The 26,849-nt window shown below is 36.7% G+C and overlaps 1 protein-coding gene across 1 annotated transcript; it reads left to right on the forward strand.

Annotated features, from left to right (window-relative positions):
- The first annotated feature begins 1,439 nt into the window (after nucleotides 1-1,439).
- Nucleotides 1,440-26,849, forward strand: aldh6a1 (aldehyde dehydrogenase 6 family, member A1). The gene is made up of 12 exons (XM_056476860.1): nucleotides 1,440-1,579; nucleotides 2,149-2,190; nucleotides 3,516-3,590; nucleotides 5,420-5,581; nucleotides 8,264-8,342; nucleotides 11,282-11,584; nucleotides 11,684-11,805; nucleotides 14,211-14,400; nucleotides 17,526-17,707; nucleotides 19,390-19,569; nucleotides 24,261-24,359; nucleotides 26,346-26,849. Exons 1-12 carry the CDS (start codon nucleotides 1,541-1,543, stop codon nucleotides 26,445-26,447), a joined length of 1,575 nt encoding a protein of 524 aa, XP_056332835.1. The 5' UTR covers nucleotides 1,440-1,540; the 3' UTR covers nucleotides 26,448-26,849.

Consider the following 26,849-nt stretch of genomic DNA (forward strand, 5'->3'; position numbering starts at 1 on the left):
TGTCTAACAATTAAAAAATGTTTGTTTGTGAATAAAAGAATGCAGGAACAATGTGTGTGTATACGTGTATATATATATATATATATATATATATATATATATATATATATATATATATATATATATAAAGCTGTAATAGTTATATTTACTTATTTGATTTATTAGAATTTATATAGACCGTTGAAGTTGAGATTTTCTCAACACATTTCTGAACACAATAGTTTTAATAGCTCATTTCTAATAACTGATTTAGTTTATCTTTGTCATGATGACAGTAAATAATATTTACTAGATATTTTCAAAGACACTTCTATACAGCTTAAAGTGACATTTAAAGGCTTAACTAGGTTAATTAGGTTAACTGGGCAGGTTAGGGTAATTAGGCAAGTTATTGTATAACGATGGTTTGTTCTTAAAGGGGATGGTTATTAACTTAAAGGGGCTAATAATTTTGACCTTAAAATGTTTTTTAAAAAATTAAAAACTGCTTTTATTCTAGCCGAAATATTTTCGGTGGCGCAGTGGATAGCACGATCGCCTTGCAGCAACAAGGTCGCTGGTTCGAGCCTCTGCTGGGTCATTTGCCATTTCTGTGTAGAGTTCGCATGTTATCTCCTCCTCCGGGTGCTCCAGTTTCCCCCACAAGTCCAAAGACATGCAGTACAGGTGAATTGAGTAAGCTAAATTGTCCGTAATGTATGTTTGTGAATAAGTGTGTATGGATGTTTCCCAGTGATGGGTTGCAGCTGGAAGGGCATCCGCTACATAAAACATATGGATAAGTTGGTGGTTCATTCCACTGTGGCGACCCCAGATTAATAAATGGACTAAGCTGAAAAGAAAATAAATGAATGAATAAAATAAGAACCATGACACGATTTAACAAAATCAAATAAACTGAACTGAACTGAACAACAATTTAACAATAACAAAAGTCAAAGTAAGATTTTTCATTGCAGGAGTCAAGTAAAGCTTTTTTGAACTGTTCAAAAGAATCGATTCCCTATCATGATTCGCACTTCTCAATGCACACTGAAGTTCAAAACAAGGCATTAACTTAATTTCTCACTGAAAACTGGAAACACTTGACCGTGCAAAATGCTATGGAGGAAATCAAAAGCACCAAAATTTAGACTAACAATAACCCACAAAGTGATTTTGTACCGTTTCACATCAATCTCACGTGTCTTCCGTATACGTAATTATTCAATGACAGTAGTACTGTCCTATCACGTCCTAGTAAACAGAGCGTTCGCCTATGATTCGCGGCTGCGTCGTCGGAGAAAGGAACGCCTCAATATAAACGCGCCCTGCTATTGGTGTATTATCAGACACGCCTAACCAATAGACATCCTGAATGTGGGGGAGTATTTGGATGTTGCCCTTGATTGGTTGTTTGAACACGATGTCCCACCCATTCTTAAAGTCACAGTAGGAAAAAGCGACCCTCCTGCACGGTGCATATCTCGGCGCACGTCCTCTGGTGGGGGTTGGACGCACATTAGGGGGGTGAATACAACTTTAATCTACAAATTCCATCATGGCAGCGACATTAGTGCGTTCCATTGTAAAGAAGAGGGTAAGAAACACACAAGGCACTGCATTTTTACAGCCATAAACGTGTAATGAGCTTGACGTTACGGCACGTTGTCAAAAGTATCAACTTCACGGTCACACAGCACGAGCAGATACTTTGTTGCACGTTAGCCACCCTCAAAACAACACGATACATTGTAACACACTACGCAAATGCTCTTTTGTATAAACTGTTGTGGGAATTTCAGAGTTTGTAGCATTATAACCACAAACCTTTGACCTTTATTCGTTTCATATTTATATATCGTTGCACAATAACCTGTTCAAGTTCACAGGCTCTATGTGCAAAATGTTCCAGCATGCATTAACCCTTGTTTAAGTCTGAGCAACAGTGAGTTGTGTTTCTAATAAGATAAACGGTTTCTTTGTATTTTAAGAGATGTTTTCATACACACCTTGGTTGAAATCTATATAATCCATTAGCTTCCTTTCTGTGCTATTTATGAAAGAAGCTAAGTGTGAAAGACCTGAACAGTACTTTTTATATGAGGTATAATAAACTGACATTAAGTAACTGGCATTAAATATGTACACATTTGATCTTCTCCGCAGGTTCCTCTTCAGGTGGGACGCATATGCTACTCCTCCTCTGTGGTACGTTCATCAGACACTTACACTTGATTCATTTTCATTTATTACTTCAGCTCAAGGTGTTTTCAGGGTCAGAAGAACTTTTATTATTCCAAGTCTTCAGTTTATCATGCTGTTCCATGAGTTTTTAGCATGTTAACAATGTAAACGTTGAATGAAACTTTGCCTCCTCATGTAAGAAGACCACCACACATCACTAACTTGTGCTGAACCTTGTACTAACAGACTGTAGTGACCAGAGAAATCATTCTAGGCTCTTTTTTCGAGAGGGACAGCAGACTAACTCAGTCTTTAAATGTGTACAGGCTGGAATGCAACATGTGACTTTTAAAACACTTGATTTTGTAAATGATTGCATAAAGAAATGCTCAAAAATGAAACTAATGTGGATCACATGCACTACCAGTTTTACAGGGCTAAGGTTTAAAGGGGACCTTTTTTTGCAAAGGGGTTTAAACACAGCTGTGCGGAAACAGTGTGTGAATATAGCCAGCCTCTAATGGTTTTAATTTTTATAATCACGCTTGATAAAAACAGTCTGTAGAAACACTTTGATTGACATTCTCCCTTTATATACTTTATGTCATCGGAGGGGGGAACCTCTGCCCATTTTGGACATCTCTCCCTTATTAGCATAAACAGCCCTGAGTAAGAAGCAGCCGTCCGCCATTAGTTTTGAATCTGCCGCTATGCTTATGCTTAGGAATTTGTAGCTCCACCCTCTTAAAAAAAAGGAGCACAATCTCATCTGAATTTAAAGCAACAATCACCAAAATGAAAATATAAAAATTATTTGTGTAAGATTTTGAGCTGAAACTTTACATACACCCTCTAAGGACATCAGAGACTTATTTTGCATGTAGCAAAAAGGGGCATAATAGATCCTCTTCAAGTCTTAAACCCAACCAAGTGCATGCAGACAAGCACATCTTTTGTTAGAAGACAAATATCACATTAAAGTAAAATTTTTTCAAATATTGTCTCAATTTCAAACACGTTTGGTATGCTGACTTGATGGAATCATAGTTTGAAGCAGTGAAATCAGAGTCTGAGTAATTTTCTGTAAAACCAATAATCTTGACGTGTCTGCATCGACCATGTAAAAATACCATAATCAGGTGTATTCGTTGCTGTTCGCTTTGACTCTGATTGCTGGATAACCCATCTGTTGTGTTTTGTTATATTCTTGATGCAGGATATTTCCTCATGAAGCACAAGCAAAACATTTAGCGTCACTTTGTCAGATTAGTATTATTATATCTCTGTTTTTGAGTTGTGTTTGCTGTTTCCATGTATGTTCCATAATTTCTCTCTGTGTCCTTCCTCAGCCCACCACCAAGTTGTTCATTGATGGAAAGTTTGTTGAATCCAAGAGTTCACAATGGCTGGACATTCACAATCCTGTAAGTTCATGCTGTGCTAACAGACACTACAGGGTTTACGCTAGAAAGAGATAATGTACTACTACAGTCGATTACATTCATTGACCACACATGGGCTTAGTTAAAACCCATTACGTTAATGTGGTTTAAGCTCATATGATTTGTGATGGTCAACTTGACCAGACGACACACAGCACCAGCTTTGCTTGGTTATTCTTAGTTACAAAAGCAGTCAGTTTATACTACAGCTTTAGTTATATTGGTAATTCTTTGCACAAACGATTATTTAGTACCATTGCTTTGTTCTGTAGAAAACAGATGCTATAATAATTGCGTTTTTGTTTCTACACTCTGCATTTGCACTTTTTATGTTTTGAGAATTCACATGGGATTGGTTTAACTTTATGAAGTGTGCTTCACACAGGTGAGTGGGCTTGACAAACCACCTGTAGAAACTCTTCTCTCTAAAATAAAACGCCTCCTACACCTAACTCTAGCACATAATTCTCTGTTCACAAGGGATGCAACGATTAACTGATTTCACCATTATCCACACTTTAATTCGTCACAGTTGGTTAATCATAAAGGCTTCTCAAAGCCACATTTCTGCACTGAGCAAAACTGCTGCAACTAAACAAGGTTATGTAAACTGTAAAGTTCTGAGCTTGTACACTGAGGATAATGCTAACACACTGGATTAGATATTGCAGTTTGTAAAGTAATATTTTCTGTCTTTTGGTAGAGATATTATATGAGAGACTTGCTTTGTTTACCAAATAAAGTGAATCTAATTGGAGTTGCATTTTTAACATTAAATAAAAGTTAAAACGATATTAATTTTTATTTCACATATTAAGGGTTTAGTTATGATACTACCGAAATAATTCTGTAGATTTTTTCCAAAATTCTCTGCAGAAATAGCAAAAATGTCTGCAGATTCTGTCTGGCCCTAGCTATGACTGAGATTATAACCTATATTGCATTCATATATTACATTTTTTGCACGCGCAAGTATTCTCGATTGTATTTCCAATGGATGTGCGCAGCTTTCCAGGTGCACCTACTGTAGTTGAAAAGATCTCAACTTTAGAATGCTGCAAGCGCACTGCGAGTCCCGTGACAAGAACTGACCACTCAGCTTCATATACACATTTCTACTCTGGTCCAAAAATGTAAAAATACAAAATGAAAATACCAAATAATTTTGTAATATAGTTGATCAAAAGTGCCTTTCAGGGAGAGGTTCAGCAGCCTTGTTCTCTTTAAAATGGAAATACCTAGCTAATGTGTAGCTTAGATTTAAATAGACAAATACTTTTGTTTTATTTGTTTATTTATTTATTCATTTATTGTTCTTTCATTTATTTTCAGCGTAAAATTATTAATTATGTTAAAATGTCAAAAACTTTTAAGTCCAAACAAAAATAGACTATTGTTTGTTTTTTAATTATTTTGTGCTGTTTTATTCGGTTCCTGAGCAGCAATAAATAACACTTTAAAATATAAGGACTTTTCATGTGATTTTCTAAACTAGTAGTGTTTTGAAATGAATTAATACATAATAATCGTGAAACCGTGATTATTCCTCAGACTATAATTGCACAACCAAAATCTACAATTGTTGCATCCCTACTGAACACTAACAGTTCATTTGGATAATTAGCACTACTTGTGTGTATTGCTTCTTCTTGTTGAATCGCTGAATGCCTCTTCGATTGAAAGTCTCTCTGTCCCTGTAATTTGGTTTATTTTATTCTGTTACTGTTATAAGCAGCACTTTGCAGAGGACACCAATCACTATTAATGGATGCAGTGTTTCTGTGATTGAGTTGTGTATGTGCTCTCCTCAGGCCACCAGCGAGGTCATTGGTCGAGTGCCGAAGGCCACACAGGAGGAGATGTTGGCAGCTGTGGACTCGTGCTCACGGGCCTTCCAAACCTGGTCCGAAACATCCATCTTGGCCCGTCAGCAGATCTTCTTTCGCTATCAGCAGCTCATTAAAGACAATATTGTAAGCTTCTGCTGTTTGCCCTCAGCTTGCTCTTTTGAACATGACTACTTTTCCAAACCAGCTTCAGCTTTCTGTACATTTGTAACCATTAGAACTAGGGCTGCACAATATATAGTTTCAGCTTGGACATCTCAATGTGCAAATCTGCAATAGTCACATTGTACGATCTGCAATGTTGTGCTGGCAGTGATACCCAATTCTGGCTTTTAGACAGCTTCCCTATAATACCATGGCAACAAAGAAAAATTAAAGTCAAGCAGCTTCATGTTACTTGAAACCCAAGATCGGTGCAAACTAAACTGAAACTTAACTGGCTAGCTAGCTAATCCAGCTTCATGGTACAGGCCCCAGGGCTGTTCAGATGTACTTAAATCCAGAATCACACTGCAAATATATACTTGTTTATTATTTTAAACAATTGTTTAGCTTGTCAAACTGTATGAATCTGGAGTTTTGACATCATCAACCCATGACGCATTCATTAACCCACGATCTTAAATGATTCCTCACAGCAAACAAAACAAAAAAACAAAACAATCTGTAGTGTTAATTTAACTCATAACATGTCTTGATGATAAAAAAAAAAAAAAACAGTTTTGACATTTCCTATCAGTGGTCTCAAGTTGTCACGCTGATTGTGTCATCAGATTCAGAGCTCCTATTGATTCTTGATTTAATAGTCATCGTAGCTGAAGTCACACTGCAGCAAAGTTTCTGAAACTTTAAGCCATTAATTGTCATTTGATAAAGATGTCAAGGTAACGATCAAAGACCCCAGATTTTAGCCTAGGATTTCAGGATTCTTTTGTGATCTCAGATAACCAAATCGTGGCTGAATTACAGTTAAGATCTGACTAGTTGTACTAGGGATGCACCGATACCAGTATGGGGTCGATACTTAAAATACTCATACTCATATCTGATATGAAAGGCCCATCACACAATGATACCACTCAACAGTAATTCACTACATGGATGTGATTTGTTGTCCTACCTGACTTCAGTGTCTTAATGTATCAATTAGCCATATGTATTATATATTAATAGTTTAGTCCTTATAAACAATCCGTTTAAAACAATACATTATTAACGAATCTTTAGGCTACTGAAGAATAAACCGAATATGAAATATGATCCTTGCATGATGATCGCAGCTAAACAAGCTAGCACTCATTTTATATATAAACTATAAATAAAAAAATGAAACCAATTTTAAGTAATGGAACATTATATAAAAAATCTAAAGACTACAGGCTAAATAAAAGCACCTCATCAGAGCTGAACATCAACTGCGGACACCGCGGGCGTGTCAGTTTACAGCTGTTAAGATCAGACAGCCTATACAGATCACACAATCTCAAAAATGAGCAAATGTATATACAAATGTATAAATATTTCGATATCGTTAATGGAATATTTATAATGACATGATCTTGCTTTTGGTTATATTGATACCGGCTTGATATGTCATGCGCGCTTTCTCTCTCTCTCTCTCTCTCACCAGCGGCAGTTGACACACGCTGATACACACCGCACAAAACTCCACGGGATCAGTTTTATTTGTTGCCAATATGCGTGTTATTCTTTTCTTAAAAATGCTTTTTATTTTTAAAATCTCTCAAGTTAATATTGGCTATCGGGTAACATAATCTCCCTCAGAGATATTGGAGCTCAATAACGTGGTGCGCAGTATAACTATTGACCCGTACCTCCCTGTAAGTTTACACACTGCGTACGCAGGCCTACAGCTCTGGTGTGTTATGAACTGCATGTTTTAAATGATAGTGAGACATGCTACATTTAGTTTTTATTGTAAAATATACATTATAGCCCAGTACACAATAAAATACCCATAGTTAAACATCAAGTAGAATACTTTTTGATTACCTGACCTGCGGATCAAAGGCAGGACTCATGAATATGAAAGAATCGCACATAACAGGGTTTTATCATGTGTCCCCAATATGCAATGAGAGTGTCTCCTTAAGGTAACAGACTGTGCACACACTTTGTGTAATGTGTAAAGTCATGGACGCATGTAGGCTAAGCGCAAGGATAACTCATCCTTTAAATGTCCATGCTTACTTGTTTATAGATAAGATCTGAATTTGCAGGGTTATCAACAATGTGTGTATATTTTTGGCTTTGAACAGCCTTCTGTTAAAGATTTTTGTGTTCATCCTTGCTACAGGCAAAAAACAAAAACAAAAAAACAAACAAATAAACTTAATTTAAACCAAATCTATGAAGTACACAAATTAAAATACTCGTACTCGTATCGGTTTGTAAAAAAGTGGTATCGGTTCATCCCTAAGTTTTACTAGAAGCTTCCAGGTACTGTAGGTGTGTTTAGGCAAGTTGGAGCTAAGTCTGCAGAACAGTGGCCCTCAAGGACAGAGTTTGGACACCCCTGTATTAGAACAATGCCCAGAACCCCCAGAAGAACAGTGGCATTTTATGGGTGAAATAGGTGCTTTGCAATATAAGCTGGATCAGGTGTGAATAAGCTGAAAATGCTGTGAGTCAGTATTTACTGCAGTCTGAGCCCCACTGGACTATGAGCTGCATTCTTTAAAGTATACACATGCAGAATTCATTTAATTATATTGCAACATTTATGATTTGAAAAACTCCTCAAATCTGTTGTCGGCTAAATGTATAAATGATGTTGATGTGTTTCAGAAAGAGCTGGCCAAGCTGATAACCCTGGAGCAGGGTAAAACACTGGCTGATGCTGAGGGCGATGTTTTCAGAGGACTGCGTAAGTCTGCAGTAATTAACTTGAATATTATTTAAGTATAATTTACTTGAATGTTCTGTGTCGTTGCAACCTAATGACTGCAATATGTTCTAACCGCTACTATAGACAATTATTTTGACTGTTCCTTTACAGTGTTTAAGCAAAACATGTTTATAGTAAACTAGCGTAAAGTGACGGAATCCAGTTGTATCAGGTTTTGAACTTCTGACCAGGGCCAGACAGAATCTGCAGATTGTTTTGCTGTTTTTGCAAAGAATTGGATAAAATAATCTGTGGATTTGGGTTTGTTTAACACTTGTTTGTTGCTACTTTTGTTTTGTTACTATGATTAGTTCTCTCATTTAATGCATCCTCTAAAAGATAATAAAGTAAAGATAATGAAGATAACAGAAAATAATTTATCCAGATATTTTCATATTGTCCAATCAAACTGAAATTACAATAAAAACTGAACAACACATTTAAGTAAATAAATACTGTAGATTGAATCATCTGCTCAATTCTGTGTAAATCAGCTAAGTTATTTGCGTATTTCTGCGGGTGCAGATTCTGTGTGGGCCTACTTATGACTGGCTTAGAAAGTGTTGTAAAAAATAAATGATGATGAAGAAGAAGAAGAGAAACCAGTCCAGGAGACTCGAACAAGCAGAAGAATTTCTTTATTAAGACGTGTTGGTTAATCTGCAGTCATACAGCATCTTCAAGAAGCCCATGTGTCTGCAGAGCCTATTGGAGGTCTGCAGTCTATGAGTTTTATCACAAGTCTAATTTGAGACAAAGATGTCCTGTCTGTAATGTCTTCGAGTCAGCATGATAACCTGCATGTAGGTGTTACAAACCGGCCCAGCTATTGACCACACAAGTTAATCAACAAAAGGGTTTCTTTGGCCTGAAAGTATCACCTGAAGACAAGGGTAGAGTCGTTAAAAGCCTGCCTGTAGCATTTGCATCACTTTGGCTTAGCCAGTAGTCAGAAAGACAAAGGGTTAATGTCCCTCATGGTAGGCCTGTTAATGAAATGATATAAATAAAAAAACGAAAGAATAGAACTTTTCAGTTATATGTAGATTATTGTTCATTTGAAATTTGATTATATAAATGTATTTTTCCACAAAAGTAAACAAATCTTAATAAATCCTAATTAGCTAATAAATCTTAGACCTGGAAGTGATGCTGGATTATGAAGATGGATGTTTTATTTTACTATTTTAATTGAAACCCAAGAAACTAAACCACAGCAGCTTTTCTGTAACCCTCTAATGCATATTTCCTCAGGGTATGTTGGTACCCTGTTAAATGGTGTTTGTTTATTTGTGTACATATGCATTTAGATATTCCTATGGTCACAACCCATGAAAAAAGGCTGAATTAAAGTACAGTCATCCCCTCTATCCAGCAGAATTCAACAAAACAATACACAATCCCTTTCTCCAGAAGTTAGGACGTCTTAACTTTTGGGTAACTGACTAAACTGTTGTTTGAAAGAAAAACGGCTTTTTCTGCGAAATTTTCACCTGACTCATCTGCACTAAAAATTCAGCAAAAAAAAAGCAAACCTTGGTAGTGCTGAGCATTGCTGACATTTATATGGTGCATCTAATGTATGTAAAAAATACTGCGTATATTTAGCATTTGTTTAAAAAAAAAAAAAAAATATATATATATATATATATATATATATATATATATATATATATATTACACATTACAAATGTTTAAGCACTGATAATTATAAGAAATTTTTTAACAAATGGGATCATGAATAACAAATAAGACCTTCTGCCGATATCAAATTGCGAATCTTGTTTTTTTTTTTTTTTTTAATTGCTGATGCTGTTATCCCTGTATATGGTATTATCCTAATATTGACCTAAACTACTGAGAAGTTACTATAACAGGTATTATAACCAAAAGGAAATACTTAGTGTATTGCTCCTATTGCATGTACATGTTCAGAGTAAACAATTATGCTAAACGCATTAAATTCACTGTCTCTCTACTCCACCAATGGCTGGTGTGTAGTGAGCGCACTGGCGCCGTCGCATCATCCAAGTGGATACTGCACACTGGTAGTGGTGTGGAGAGACCCCCCTCATGATTGTAAAGCAATTTGGGTGTATGGCCATACACAATAAATGCACTCTATAAAAAAAATTAAAATTGCACATTACATTACATAAATTGCAAAAGGATTATAAAATGTAGTAGGTAACACTTTAAAATGAAGTCTCGTTAATTAATGCATTAAAATCAACAGTTAGAACTAGCAATATTTTAGTTGTTATACGTTATAAACTCCATTTAATTACACAATTATGACTTTTGATTTTAATGTTAGGCATTAATTAAGAAATTAGCATCACCTAAGGTTTATCAATTCTTTTGTAGTTGTCATTACGTCAACATTAGACAACAAACAGAAATGGCGAGCAGGAGGTGTGTGTTAGGTTGTAATAACTTTCCCAAAACCATTTTCCTGATCTTTCTGAATGAAATGCCTACTTTAATACATCCAATCAGCTCGTAGTAGAAAAATCTCTGTTAATATTCAGTTTCTCTAGGAACTGTCACAATATGGAGAAAAAAAAAATGGTCTCAGTTTCCAGTTCATGCGGACTTATAAGCATCAACCTTTCACAATTTACTACTCACTACTCTTTCAAGGTCTACTATTTACTTATACTTTTTGTGTTTACAATATATACTTATATTTTTTGGTATGTTTACTTGCGTATGATTTTTCAGTACTCTTTCCATCACTGCATTGTGTACTTTTAATAGCATTTCCTGTTTTATTGAGACGTTAAACATCAGGTTGAAACGAACCCAGGAATTAGTTTTAGTGCTACAGGTTGGATTTTACTGTATTTGACGTTAGGGCTCATAAAGTCTTCCGCATAACAGTCTGTATTGACTCTGCTTGTTTGTTGATCTTGTAGAGGTGGTCGAGCACACCTGCAGCATCACATCCCTGATGCTGGGCGAGACCCTTCCCTCACTCACCAAAGACATGGACACATACACATACCGGCTGCCCATTGGCGTGTGCGCAGGCATCGCCCCCTTCAACTTCCCTGCCATGATTCCTCTGTGGATGTTCCCAATGGGCATGGTGTGCGGAAACACCTATTTATTGAAGCCTTCAGAGCGGGTGCCCGGCTGCACCATGATGCTGGCCAAACTGCTGCAGGACGCCGGCGCTCCAGACGGAACATTAAACATAATTCACGGACAGCATGACGGTATGGAAAATTACACAATCAGAAGGTTTTGGATGCATTAGAATCCAGATTGCAGATATGTCAATTGATTTATGCGTCTCTGTGTCTGTGTTATTACAGCTGTAAACTTCATCTGCGACCATCCTGCCATAAAAGCCATCAGTTTCGTAGGCTCCAACCAGGCTGGCGAGTATATCTATGAGAGAGGCTCCAAAAATGGCAAGAGAGTCCAGAGCAACATGGTTAGTTCTGTGCATCAAGATAATTGCCTTTCACAGGAAAAAGTCAAACAAACAGCTTGTTCAGTTATGACCTTCAAAATAATACTGCTGTTCTTTCAATTTAAAGGTTTAGTTCACTCCAAAATGCTTATTTCATCCTGTATTCAAAATATATTGGATTGGAACATCCCTTCATTGAAAATCCAGATAAATGTAGAAGAGTTCCAATAAAATATAGAAGACCCAAAGACGTCATAAAGGCATGATAAAATAAAGATATAAATGAATTTGAATCAGTCAGTTTAATCCAAGTCTTGTGAATCGCGGAGGAAAGTGAAGAGGAGGAGGGGGGGGGGGGGGTGGAGCAGGCCCTTGATAATGTCTCTGGTGCCCCTAAATGTATGGGCCCTTAGAATCATCCTAATTTCCCCATACACCCCCCCTCCTAGCGGCGCCCTTGTCCATTATGCCCTCCTAACCATGCCTATTGACCTTATTCTTCAATGCGGATGTACGCTCGTTTTTACGATTGAACTTCCGATTAAGTTTCCTATGAGAGAAATGACTAAAAGAACATCGAGGAGCAAAACGAGCTGTTTTTAATGTCTAAAAATCAACGCAAGTGAATGAGACTGGAAGACTCAAGCCAAAATGATTAAAATAGTTGGTGCTAATAGCCTAGTGGTACTGTGCGGCAACATATAGCACAGATGTGCTCATGGTGACCTGAGTTTGATTCCCAGCTTGAGGTCCTGTGCCGATCCTTCCCCTCTCTCTGCTCCCAATACTTTCCAGTCTCAGATCTCTACTGTCCTATCATAATAAAGGTGAAACCCCCTAAAAAATAATTATTAAAAATAAATATAAAAAATTATTCAAATGGCTGCGCCCACTCGTACGTGGAGAATAAGGTGAATATCATAATTGGCTTCATCACCCTGTCTCCTCTCCACCAATCAGCTGGTGTGTGGTCTGGCGAAATATGGCTGCCGTTGCGTCATCCAGGTGAATGCTGCACACTGGTGGTGGATGAGGAGATTCCCCTCAATGTGTAACGTGCTTTGAGTGTTCAGAAAAGCGCTATATAATGTAAGAAATTATTATTAATGTTGTTGTTATTATTATTATTATTATTATTATTATTATTATTGTACATAAATAAAATGTTTATCATATAAACATATCTCTTAATGTGATTTGTTTTAGATTAACAACAATCTGAAATGACATTTGAAGATGAGCGATGATGATGTCTGAAATGTACAGTTACAAACCCATTTGAATTTACTTTATTTCGTAAATCATGAAAGGTGAACTGGTGAAGAAAATCCTGTCTTCAATATATTATATAATATATTATTAAAATGTTTTTTTAAAAATATATTACAAGTAAAAAAATAAAACGGACACCTTAATGACTTGGATAAGTGGTTTTACAAAAGTTGCAAATGTTACATTGGAAATTATCAATCAACAACCACATGGAATACAATGTAGTTCATGAGCCACATAGACCATTTTAATGTATATTTATGATGTCTAGCTTTTTACAGTTTGATTGCTCACACACTTTTCATTATACAGTATACAGGATTTTCTTCAAATGTCACAGAAGGGAAATCACTATAAACTGCAATACTACTAATCTACACATTTATTTAACATTTTTTTTCCACTGGAAGAAGCTTGTTTCCCGCAACACACTATTTTTACCATCTGTAGCACTGCACACAAGAGCATCTGTTTCTCAGAACAAATAATGGCCAGATGGTGGCATCATTTGGTTAGAAATAAATCTGCACCATCCCGGTTCATTCCTCCCCTTTACACTGAAGCTGCATTTCAGTCAGATTTTGGGATTTAGGAAGGATATTGGAGATGATCTTCTTCAATCTTTGTTGCTTTGGCAATAAAAAAATTACACACTGAAAGGTGATGGACAGCAATTTTAGACTTTGTGTTGATTAAATTAGTAATTCTATAGTGAAATGCTAAGTAACTCTACTGTTACTGGACTGTTAGTAGAATGACATTTAGATTGCTTTATCAATGCTAATGCTAAAGGACTCCTGAAAAATTTTATTATTCAGCAGTGAATTGGGATAAACTGTAGTATATAAGCTTGCAATGTGTTTAAATGTCATGGCATAAATTAAGATTTAATCCAGTGCATCCCAATCTCTGCTCTCACTAGTTAGGCTCCCTTTTCTGAAACCCTCTTCTACCATGGTTAACATCTTAGCTGTTTTGCTTATTTGCTTATGAACTTCAATTTAGAATCTTATGTCAGTCTACTGATTTTAGAAGTAGTAAACTGAGGTTTCACCTCATTTTTTTTATCCTCGCTTGGCCATTTCTATTGATGTCTATCATTCCATTGATTCTAATAAGGCTGCTTCATTAAAGTATTTTCTTCTGTCCACCAGGGGGCGAAGAATCACGGTGTAATTATGCCTGATGCCAACAAGGAGAACACGCTGAACCAGCTGGTAGGTGCTGCATTTGGAGCCGCAGGTCAGAGGTGTATGGCACTTTCCACTGCTATCCTCATTGGAGAAGCCCGCGACTGGTTGCCTGAATTGGTTGAACGCGCAAAGAGTCTACGTGTCAATGCAGGTACTCAAAATTAGTCTCCTATTTGCATATATTCTCATAGTCCGATTTGATTGCGATTAAGACAATACTCTGATTAAGAGTCTACCATGTAAACAGTGATTTTTGATGACCTTAATCCAACTAAAGTCATAATCAAACAAAACAGAAATCGATTGAGGGCATGTAGAGTATTCCTCTACTAGTGTCATTATTGAAGCGCAGTACAGATATGTAAACCCCTTAATCAAATTATTACCGCTTTGTAGTATTTTCGCTACAATTTGACACACAGCAGTTGTTAGATGTTTGACGACAAACAAACGAGAATGGCTTCAAGCAAGAGAGCACATTTTTGGTGCGAGTGGGAAATGATGACTATGCTGAGAATTCTTCAACCAGTCCTTACTGCGTACTCTTAACCTATAGCTCCCAAGTTTGTGGAGGGGGTATAAATGAACAGTTAGGAAATTAAATTAAAATGAAATAAATTCGAAATGGAAAAAGAAATGCCCAAAATCACACATGGTGCCATGATGAAAACAAACTGTTGTTGTGTGAAACGCCAGAGGAAACTAGCGTCGACTGGTGATGTATGACGTTTATCGAACTGTGTGCTATAACATGTGAAATAGGAACATTCAAAAAGCAACTCATCTAAACCCCTTAATCATATTATTGTCTTATTTAGAATAATGGAAGTAATTAGATTAGTAATGTCCATATAAACATAGTCAATAGCTGTGTTTCCATCCAAAGATGCAAATTAAATGTATGAGCAAATCAGGAATATCGCATAAAAGACTTGCAAATAAAGCAGCGTTTCCATCCAACGAATCAAACAGAGTTTCCCAGAGATGGGTTGCAGCTGGAAGGGCATCTGCTGCATAAAACGTGCTGGATAAGTTGGCGGTTCATTCCGCTGTGGCGACCCCAGATTAATAAAGGGACTAAGCTGAAAAGAAAATAAATGAATGAATGAACGAATGAATGAATGAATAAATGAGTCAAACAGAAAACAAAATCGTCACTTCCTGGTTAACTGGCGCCAAATATCAAAAATAAAAACAGAATTTGCTGCGGTAGGAGAAGCTGTGTCAATCTTTACCTTATTAATAAATTACTTGAGCCTCAGAGGACAGTATGTTGACTCACAATGAACGCATGGTGGTGTTTGAAGATGTGAGACGCGGAGCGCAGACACTGTTGATTCTGGAGGTAATTATTAATATAATAACACTAAAGAAGGGTCACACACCAGAAGCGCCCAGCCACAACTCGGGACACTGTTCATATTTCTGCCGCGGCACAGAGCGCCATCTGAACAGTTTCGTTTTAAATAGCATGCGAATGTGGGCGTTTGGTGTGCGATACTTTCAACTGCCATGTGTGCGCCAAGCCGCGGTGCTGAGCGGCGCATCCGGTGTGTGACCTGCTTAATACTGAAACAGTAAGCCGTTTTAGAATGACCAAAAACAACATTTCAGATGTTTTACAGTGTGCTCAGCCTGCTGGTTTGTCAATTCACACACATTATTATCATCACATGATCTCTTTTAACAAATCACATGACTTCTTTAATGTGCATACTGGAATTTGTTCTGTAAAAGTGTTTCCATCAGAGTTTATGCGCATCTTTTCTTATCGAATAAAAAGTTTATCCAACTCTGTTATGCGCATGTTTTTTAAACACATTTTCAGTTTGTGCACCCCTTTGGCGTTTCCATCAACCGTTTTTTTATGCAGATATCCACAATGCGCATAAAACTAGGTGGATGAAAACACAGCTAATGAAATCATGCTCTCAACTGACTAATCTACATGCATCTGATTGGCTACTGCATTCAGAAGCTCAACAGGAATGTTTAAATGCTCGTTGTGTCAAAAAATAAATCTAGTGTAACATGTAATGCTGTGAATTGACAATTCATTTATTTTCACATTTCACTATATTCACAGCAGATATGATGGTTTGTTTAAGTGTGGATATAGTTTAACACTTGCTCTGCTATTAAGTTTATGGAGCATTTTTGTTACAGGCTCCTGTTAAATTTGGAATTTGGGTAACAGTGGTATACCAGGAAGACCTAAAACGTATTCGTCATTTGGCTATTTATTTTCATGTCATTGATTGACTAAAGTCTCCTTCCTGCCGTTTCTTTCTATGTGGCATTTCTCTAAATCCATGCATATTGCTTTATTCCTCTTTTTTTGGCGTGTTCGTGGGCCACCCATGCGTTCATGACCACACCTCTCCCTGAGCAACTTAAAGCATGTTCAGCTCACCCAGAGGAGAGACGCATTATTTGTCTTGGTCATGCCGCAAAGCAGAAGCACATTTTGTGGTACAAAGGGGACCAGAAATTAGAAAGTATGGGCCGATCAAACAAAACAAAAAAAAAAAGTCAGCCGATGAAAATTGTAATCAGAGAAACTAAACCGCGGCAGCTATTCTGAAACCCTATAACGGCTCTCGAAGACAAATTGCCTCAGGGTATCTAAAAATGTGTGTGTGGCTATGTTTTTTTTATGTATGTATGTGTGTGCATATGCATTTGGATGTCAATGTTTGCCAATCCCTTTGGTCACAAAAAAAAGAATAAATTAAAGAACAGTCATTAGGATTCAACAAAACTATACACAAACTCTTTCTCCGATGTCTGAATGTTTGGTTAACCAACTAAACTGTCCTTCGGAAAAGAATCCACAGCTTTTTCTGCCAACTATCCAACTGACATTTCAGCAAATTACTACTGTATCCTGATAGCGCTCTGAGGAGCTAACACATTTACAGTATGTGGTGCTCCTATAATATCAATCATTATATGAATAGTGCATAAATGTTGCATAGTGTGATGACAATTAGTGAACTTAAATGTTGTTATACTATAAATGGTTTGAGCATGTTTTGTAACACAAGCTGTAACATAAGTTTAATTTTTGGTTATGACAATCGTTGATGTGTATGTAGCGCACGAAAAGGAAAGTAAGGACCATGTAAAAAAAGTGACTTCCAGGGTGAGCGGGAGTTATTGTTCTGTTTGTGAATAGCCATGGTGGTCATGCAATACAGGAGATTAGAAACTGTTGTCATTTAGTAACACACGCCTATCTAAATCATATATTTCTGTTGTTGTTTGATTTGTAAGGTGACCAGCCTGGAGCCGATGTGGGACCCCTCATCTCACCGCAGGCCAAAGAACGCGTGAACAGCCTCATTCAGAGTGGGGTGGATGAAGGAGCCAAGGTGCTGCTCGATGGCAGGAATGTGAAGGTCAAGGGTTACGAAAATGGAAACTTTGTAGGACCAACCATCATCAGTAACGTCACGGTGAGAGACACACTACAGCAGTGTTTTTACTACATCCTCACTGTATCAGGCTGTATCATAGGCCTGTATCACCTTGTGTGCTGTTGGGGATGTTTTCATTCACTTTGGGGTGATTATTGACTCTTATTTGGCCACAACTTTCTTTGTGTTTTAGCAAATGGGATGATTTTGGTGACTAATCTTATTTTGACACACATTTTAGCAAAATGCTTTGAAAAATTTTTAAAAATGTAACGAAACACTCAGGGCTTGACTACATTTTTCCATATGTTGGCGGCTGTTTTTGCCCTATTGACTTCCATAATTACCCAATTCTTTGCAATCAAAAAAATGTCATTTATAATGGGTTTTGTTCAAATGAGCAAACGGTCAAACATGTTTAGAAAGCAAAAAAGGGCTTTTCACTCCTGGAATAGTTAACCGTGATCTATTTTAAACCCCAGGTAAATCCTGGTTTATCTTGCTTCACATTTCATATTGCACATTATTTATGCAGGGATTTATAATTAATCCTGGATATTTATTTGCTGATGATTCATATTGTATAATCTTAGACTCTTGCTTAATGTCAGAGTTTGCAGATTTTTGCTGTCTGTGTCATTGATTGGGTGAATACAGCGTGCAACCTGTGTACATAAAGGGTTTTCGTGTTGTGTATCTTCGTATTATATATTGTCGACTGTTAAAAAGTTATTTTAAAGAGTGCAGCCATTAGAATCCAGTCTTATTCACTTTCATTGATTTTTAAACACTAAAACAACTCATTATGCTGCTTGATGTTGCAAACTGAGATTTTTTATTATATTATTCTACTTCATGTTACTTTATGTATAGTTATAAACACGTTTGTTTGTAGAGCAGGTAGTTTGACCGTTTTCTGTCATTTATTATTCCGATTCCAATTTCCTATCGGAGAAATGACTGGGAAGTTCTAAAGCAATCACAAAAAGCACTTCCACATTGAAGATTAAGATTGACACAAACAGCAAAAAAAGTAAAAGTACATTAGGCTAAATTGACAATTTGTGCCAAGTTTTCCATTGCATTTTCAAAAAGTTTCACGTCCATGCAACAATGTTTTCAAAACAATTTGTGTTTACACATCTACACGACAACTGTCACATGTTGATTTACATCATCAGTAGTTGTCGCTGTCACCTTATTTTTAGGGAAGTGTGGATTAGCTTTTTTGTGGGAATGTAAATGATGCGTCTCTGCTGTTGGTTGTAATATTGGTGAAGCAAATCTACACTCTGAAGAAGGAGCGTTAGCAAACTCTTGAGCTGCAGCAACACTGAAATAATGTGCTCTGCCGTTATGTTTGTTTGTGCTTGGCTTCATAGTTAAAAATATGTAGGCTACTGTGCATTTCTGCATAGCTAACATGTACTACACACAAACATGACGTCACCATTTTCAAAGATTCTTACATTGGGTGTTCACACAGAAATGATAGTAGTGATAATCCTGCACTTTGAAACCATTAAAAAAATTATAAATTTATGAATTTTCAAACCCCAAAACGTTGTTGTCGTGTAAACAAAAAAAAAAAACCAACAAACAAAAAAGTAAACAAAAAGTTTGTTTTGGTTGAAAACGTTCCCATGTAAATGGCACCATGTCAGTGTAACTTAATGGTCATGTAATGTGTGCTCCTGTTATTTGTCCAACTTAAATTTTAGCCGGAGATGACATGCTATAAGGAGGAGATTTTCGGACCGGTGTTGGTTGTTCTGGAGGCTGACAGCTTGGACGATGCCATCAAAATCGTCAACAAGAACCAATATGGCAATGGAACCGCCATCTTCACCACCAATGGTGCCGCAGCACGTAAATACTCCCACGAAGTGGATGTTGGACAGGTGAGATTTTCTTTTGTTATGTGTTTTTAAAGTGTTTTTAATATGTTCTAGGTTTATGAAACACATTCCCAATTGATATGAGAGCCCATTGAGAAACGGTTTGAGTTTACAGTTTCTTTGGTTGACTTGGTGCTTTATTGGGATTCAGGAAATGGAAATTCTCAAATCAGTAAAAGTAAAATTGAGAAATATTTTAAGAAAGCGAATTGTGCTGTATCACTATATCTGAAAATACACTCAACATATGCTTCATTTGGAAAGTGTGTTCAACTGTTTTTAGTAAAAGTGAACTCGCAAAGCACATGGCATAAAATGTATGCATTTAGGTCAAGACAATCTGCTAAAGCATAGTACGAGCATCAGAAAGATGATTTAAGCGAATGTGACATTGTTGTTGATGCCAGAAGTATGATATCTTGTGAAATGTACTGTCTTACAGAGTGTCCTAAAAAGAGAAAATATACAGAAATCAGTAGTTCCATGCACAAATGACTTGTTGATGTAAAAGAACAATGGAGGCTGTGTTGAACTGATTAAAAGGAAGCAAGAGCTCCTATGAAACCCATGTGTCGCTGACAAATCTGCACATACTTTATGCTGTCAGGTCAGTTTGGACCAAAATCTTTGAGGATCCTTGCCCAATCTATGACAAAAAAAGAATGGATTGAAGGCAAATTGGGCTAAAACCTGTTACTAGGAATACCTAATAAAGTGTCCAGAGAGTGTATACTGGTAATTCCTTTATGAAAGCGCTAAAACATGTTCTTTATGATGTGAGACGGGTACATACAAGTGTCAGACCTTTCAGAGACCTTGGTCTGTCTGCGACTGGAAAACTCCCTCCTTATAGACGGTGTAGACATGCTGATGTTCACTTGTGTCGTATTAGGCTCCTCTATATGTCATGTAGGCTCTTGACAAGTGTTGCAGGCACACCTCTAGAGTAAATATTAGAACGTGATGTAAATGAAATGTGTAAAATCCCCTTGGCGCCACTCCCTGACCGAAAGCCGGTTCAGATGGAAGTGTTGCCTCTTTAGCTGCCATATATAGCTCTAAGAGTAACACAAGCTCCCATTTAAATGTATGTAAAAACAGTCATTTCTTTCCATTTGGATGTACCTTGTTTGCCACAGCTTTGAAAACCATTCAAAATACAGCTGCCACCACAAAACATGCACACTACAAATAGTTCACAGCAAATATGTGCTTTTTGATCAAAACTATGCCAGAATGTTTTGCCGGCAAAGCCCGGAGTCTGAAATTAAAGTCAAAAGGGATCCCTTGCAACCTGTTGATCTTGGTGGTTGTGCAAAAACCTCCCCTTATTTACCCCGTTTGTTTGCCAGTGGCGAGCAGTTATGCAGTGTGTTTGCGATTCACATGCTGGAGAGCACGGCACAGGACATGTGCTGAGCTGGCCTCCGAAACCCCGTGCACAACAACCTCCTTTTGCTTTTTTTCCTCCATCCACTCCTTCACCAGTCACCTTCAGCCAGAAGGCTCAAATTGTGAAACCACATATTTTTTTATACATTTCAAGAAGCGCTGCCCGTTTCCAGCCTCACCCGCCCCAAAAACAAAATGTTTTGTTTAGTTATTCTCTGCATGCATTACTTTTCTCGGCTGGTACACAAACAAATGATTGTGGCTTGCAGTTGTGTGTGGACTGCCTGTCCACACATATCCAGTAGAATGAGCTGATTGTTCCACACTTTCTGTATGCAGTTGTTGAAGCTCAGCAGTTGTTCTTAAAGCACTGGTGTGCATGATTTTATTCTTATTTTTACTTCAGGCAGATTTCTTTTTTTAGTTTTATTCGCAACAAATTTTATTCTTAAGGATACACCCCTTGAGATGCGTCATCTCATTTTCAAGTGGGCCCTACATACATCTGCTCTTCAGTGTTTGGACTCTCAGTAGTGATTATTAAACCACGCTGAACTGAACTTAAACTTTAAAAACTGAACTACACTGTTCCAATTTACTTTGATCTTTTACGTGAAGCTGCTTTGACACAATCTAGATTGTAAAAGCGCTATACAAATAAAGGTGAATTGAATTGAGTACAAGATGAAATAACTTGTATGCATAACTACATATAACTACAAATAACATTAGTAATTTATTGAACATTTCGACTTTTTGCTTATATCAAGATAATACTGACGAATGAAGATGGAACCTACTTGAAAACTTTTCAGGTGCTTTCACACTTTGTTTGAATGCCTGGACCAAACCAAGTTTGATAAATGGAGATGTCCGCATATCACGGTCATTCTGCTTTTACTAATATTTTGGTTTTGTTATCAACACCAAAATACAGGGAGCCACTTTCGTCTATCTGCTGCAAAAATATAAAAAATGTTCAGAGCATAACGTGATGTCTGCAGAAGTCGTTTTTGATGGAGACAAGCAGACGTTTGCACTGGGTCAGTCCCGCTTGTCTCCAAGGTAGGTGATACACACACAAATAAACGTTATAAAAACTAAAGTTTGTTGTACAGTTGGCGGTTCAATCTGTTATTTGGTAGAATTGCATTTACATCAGAAGTGAACCACACCAGAGTTTGCCCTAACCGTACTTCAGGCGAACTCTGGTACAGTTCGTGGGTGCGCAGCTGAGTTCAGGAGACAACGTTCACAGTAGATAAACGTACCATACTCTGACGTCAAACGAACCTGGGTGCGGACCAATAGTGCTAGTGTGAAAGCACCCTAACTTTCATTTCGATTAGCTACATTTACCCCTTGCGTTTATTTTATATTAAACGCAAACTTTTGACCTTTTAAAAGAAAGATTTTTTCATTATAAAACTATTATTATTTATGTGTATATTAATCATAATTTGGTGTGTTGGGTGTGTTTTATTGTGTGTATTTTATTGTTATTCTTTATATTCAAAATTATATAATTGGATCTTCCAGTGAAACCACTTTTTTAACGTGATGATAAAGTATTTCCTTTATTTGGACATTTTAAAATGTTTACTGAAAAAGCAATTTCCTTTCACACAGATCCACAAAAAGATCTAAAAAGGCTGTATTATACATGCCAGGCCAGTAGTTGGCGATGTTCACTTTGTAAAGAAACCATACTTGCCTGCATGCATACCCGCTTGTTAAGTCGTGTTGTATGGAATGCTGTTTTCAGGTCGCTGCTCATTTGTATTGAGAAAATATTTGTTTATGGTCACTTTTTAGTCATATCACACATTAAAGTGAATTTTATATCAAATCATGGTGTACGCTATTTACCTTATTTTCCTCGTACGAGTGGGCGCAGCCATTTGAATCATTTTGGCTCGAGACTTCCGGTCTCATTCACTTCCATTAATTTTTAGACGTTAAAAACAGCTCATTTTGCTGTTTGGTGTTGCAAACTGATATTTTCTTATTATATTATTCTACTTTGTCTGTATTGCCATGCAGAGTAAGTAGTGTGACCGTTTTCTGCCGTTTATTATTTCTTGTCATTTCTCCCATAGACCGCTGAAACGGAAGTTCTAAAACATTCGCAAAATGTCTCCCTATATAGTTTGATATAGCTCTAGCACTCGGAGCGGCTTCGCATAATGTCACACTTAACAAGCGGAGTTTTGGAGTTTACACGATTGAATGCTATTGTCTTGATCTTCAAAACTTTTGAAGTTAGATTTTTCACTGCCCAAAATGCTGCTTGCTAGTAAATGAATGACCAAAAGGTTTGTCTAAACCTCAGCCATTTAAAGGAAAAAAAATCAGCTCCAGGCTTGCATACTTCTGCCTACATCCAATCAATAGCCATTAAACTGAATTATTACCACTTGGTTCAATGTATAATGAATCCTAAGTGTAATAATCTACAATTTACTGCACTACTACGGCAAAAAAGTTTTAGATGTGTATGATAGAGACAACAGTGAAACGCATGTTAAACTTTAAGTATCAGAACTTATCTTTGTGCATAATTCCTACTTGTGATGTCAAATTATTTTCAAAAATACTAGCATAAATGCATGATTAGTGTGAAAGGAAGTTGGCCATTTTGTCCTAAAAATAGAATATCTTAAATATAATATAATAAAACATGATGCATAATAATATATGTAGGGGAGTTCAGGGAATTTCATTTATTAAAAAAAAAAAAAAATCAGTGAAGCGTGCATGTTAGACATTTGAGAAGAGGAGTAATTGAGAGTATGAAAGGCCACAAAGCAGAAAAAACCCATGTCTGAAGAAAGAAACTAAATCCACTGGGATTATTCCCCTGTATTTGCTCGCTATCTAGTAAAGGTTAACCCTAATTTTAAACAGTAGCTTTGTTAAACTGTCCTATTTCTGGAGGTTAATTGCTAGATTGACATGGAAGCGCAGTGGGCACACTCTTCATTACACATTGGAAAGGTTGAAGCTGCTCTTGTATGGTGAGATTTCTGAGTTTACATTGAGAGCAGGGAGACGAACATGAAGCTGGCATCTGCAGAATTTACAAACTGTCTCTCCCACATGGTGTCTAGCCATGTGAGGAAAGCACACAGGCTTTTTTTTTTTTGCGGCAGACAGAAATGCATTTGCATTTGACGGGTTACGCTGTTGTCTTCACTGTCATCAGGGTGTGAGTGTGTCAAATACGTGAGATGCCGTGAACCCGAGGGCAAACGCCACTGACCTCTGAGACGTCTGCTAATGCACTGTTGCTCCTTTTACAGATCGGAGTTAATGTACCGATCCCAGTCCCGCTGCCTATGTTCTCATTCACCGGTTCCAGAGGCTCCTTCAGGGGCGACACCAACTTCTATGGAAAACAAGTAAGTATTGGTTACCATGGTGTACATCAGGATATTTTGTTGTGTGGAGCAGTTTTTTTTATTAGACACCCAAACACAAGTGTCATTTAAGAAAGATATGGATGTTCTAAATAAGTGCACATACTGGATTATTATTTTCTAATCTGCGTCTGTCATGCAAAATGTGCCAATTGTAATTGTTTGACAAATATTAAAGGAATATTTGAGCCAAAAATGGAAACATTAAACCATATTCTCTTTAAGTTGCTGATATTTGCAGGTTCAAACAAATATGATGGTGTAAATGTTGACCAATGTTCCTAAAAATGACTTAAATTTACATTTTAAATGACTTAAAAGTGACGTTCTTTAGTCTTGAAATAATACTAACAATGTAAAAATTAGTCTCATGTTGACTAAAAACTGGTAAAGCTTATATATACATACATGCATACATACATACATGCATACATACATACATACATGCATACATACATACATGCATACATACATACATACATACACACACAGTGGGGAAAATTATTAGACATGCACATTTACAGGAGTCCACTCAAACATCTGCATACAGCGGGGAAAATAAGTATTGAACACGTCATGTTTTTTTCCTGGGAATAATATTTCTAAAGGAGCTGTTAACATGGAATTGAACCAGATTTAGATAACCCAAACTATATAAACATAAAAATAAAACAAATCTAAAAAATTTAGTTTAGTAATAATAAAATGACAAAAGGAGAAACAACTAAAATGTGTTTAATACTTTTATATAAAAGCCTTTTTTTGGTGATGGTAGCCTAAAGAAGCCTCTCATATGGAGAATGAAGACACGTGACTTGCTCAGGTGTGAGTTTTTCACAGACTTAAACAGAGTGTAAAAATCTAGATGGTTTTGTGGCTCTCTTCTATTAAACCTGGGCTTTATTTAGTATTTTCTATTGGATTCGTCAGGTGATTGGCTGGGCCATTCTACAGCTTGATTTTCTTTCTCTGAAAGCATTTGAGCGTTTCCTCTGCTGCGTTTTGAATCTTCGTCTTGCTGAAATGTCTACTCTAGTTTCATCTTCATCCTCCTGCTAATGAAGATGTTGGAATGACGCAGCTAATATTGATTTACATAGACGAAGCGCAGAGGGTTGCTGAATATCATCTGAGAGATTTCAGCTGCTGTCCGGGCTCTCCATGCCTTTTTTTACAGCTCCTTTTCTTCATGTGTTCAATACTTTTTCCCTGTGTCACTTCATTTTATTACTCAATTTACTCAATTTGTAAACTAATTAATATTGTTTTCTTTGCATATATGGATTTCTTTTGGTTGTTACCAACATTTATTGAAAATTTCAAGTCAACATCACCTTTAGAAATATGTTTTCTGGTGACATGTTCAATACTTATTTTTCCCTACTGTATACTATTTTTAATAGATTAATAAAATATATTAGCTAATATAACAAATAGAAGATTGATAATCAAATAATTAAAAATCTGCATATTAAATATAGTACACTAGCCTTTTATTAGATAACTACAGGTCTAAATTGTTAAAAAATACTCATATAATAACAAAATACTCATGTAAAATACAGAAAGAATACTATGTTCAATTATACAACTAAATGAGAATAAAAATTAGATTTCTCTCTGGGGAAAAACTGATTGACCACATCACATCTTCCCCAGATGACAAACGAACCAGCCAGAGTTTGAAATCTGGTCACATTTTACCATGGTCCATTTGGGTGCAATTGTTTTGCTCCAGTGTTTAACTGTAAAAAATAGTTTTGGTATGAAATTGTCAGCTGTAGTTTCTCAGAAAACAATGACTGACATGTTTTGAAGCAAGTGGTTTATTGGTCTCGCCAGCAATTTTGCCAGCCACCTGCCATTTCTCATGTGATGTCATTGTCGTTTTGGGAGGGTATTAACAAGGGATGACTAATCTTGAGTCATTGTTTAGTCTTAAGTGTTTTTCTATTCTTCCCATCGCAGGGCATTCAGTTCTACACACAGATCAAAACTATTACCTCACAGTGGAAGGCTGAAGATGCTACGCTCAAGTCCCCTGCTGTTACCATGCCAACAATGCGTTAGGTTTTAATCACAAGTATAAATTCCACCGTCCGTCTATAGGTTTTAACTACTGTACAGTTGTTTTCAAAACAATCTGATTTTCCACAGTTAAATTCGTATATGCAGTTAAATAATGTGATTTCTTTTTTTCTTCACTTTAAGTAAAAAAAAATAATGAAAATCAACCAAATGTAGCACTGATTGATTTAGACCAGGAAGTTTCAGTTTAATGAGGACTCCATGTTCACCACTAGGTTTACTGTGTGTTTGGATGAGCTATACTATCTGCAACTCGTTGTCTCTTCTGAGCTGTTAAACTAGCAGTATCTCTAGTTCAATTTGAATGTGTGTCTAAATATGCAACATTTGTAAACGGTTGTTGAAAAGTTCTGGACTGTTTGCCTCAATAAATATGACAATGCA

This window comes from Danio aesculapii, chromosome 17 (assembly GCF_903798145.1).
Source record: "Danio aesculapii chromosome 17, fDanAes4.1, whole genome shotgun sequence".
NCBI classification, from domain to species: Eukaryota; Metazoa; Chordata; class Actinopteri; order Cypriniformes; family Danionidae; genus Danio; species Danio aesculapii.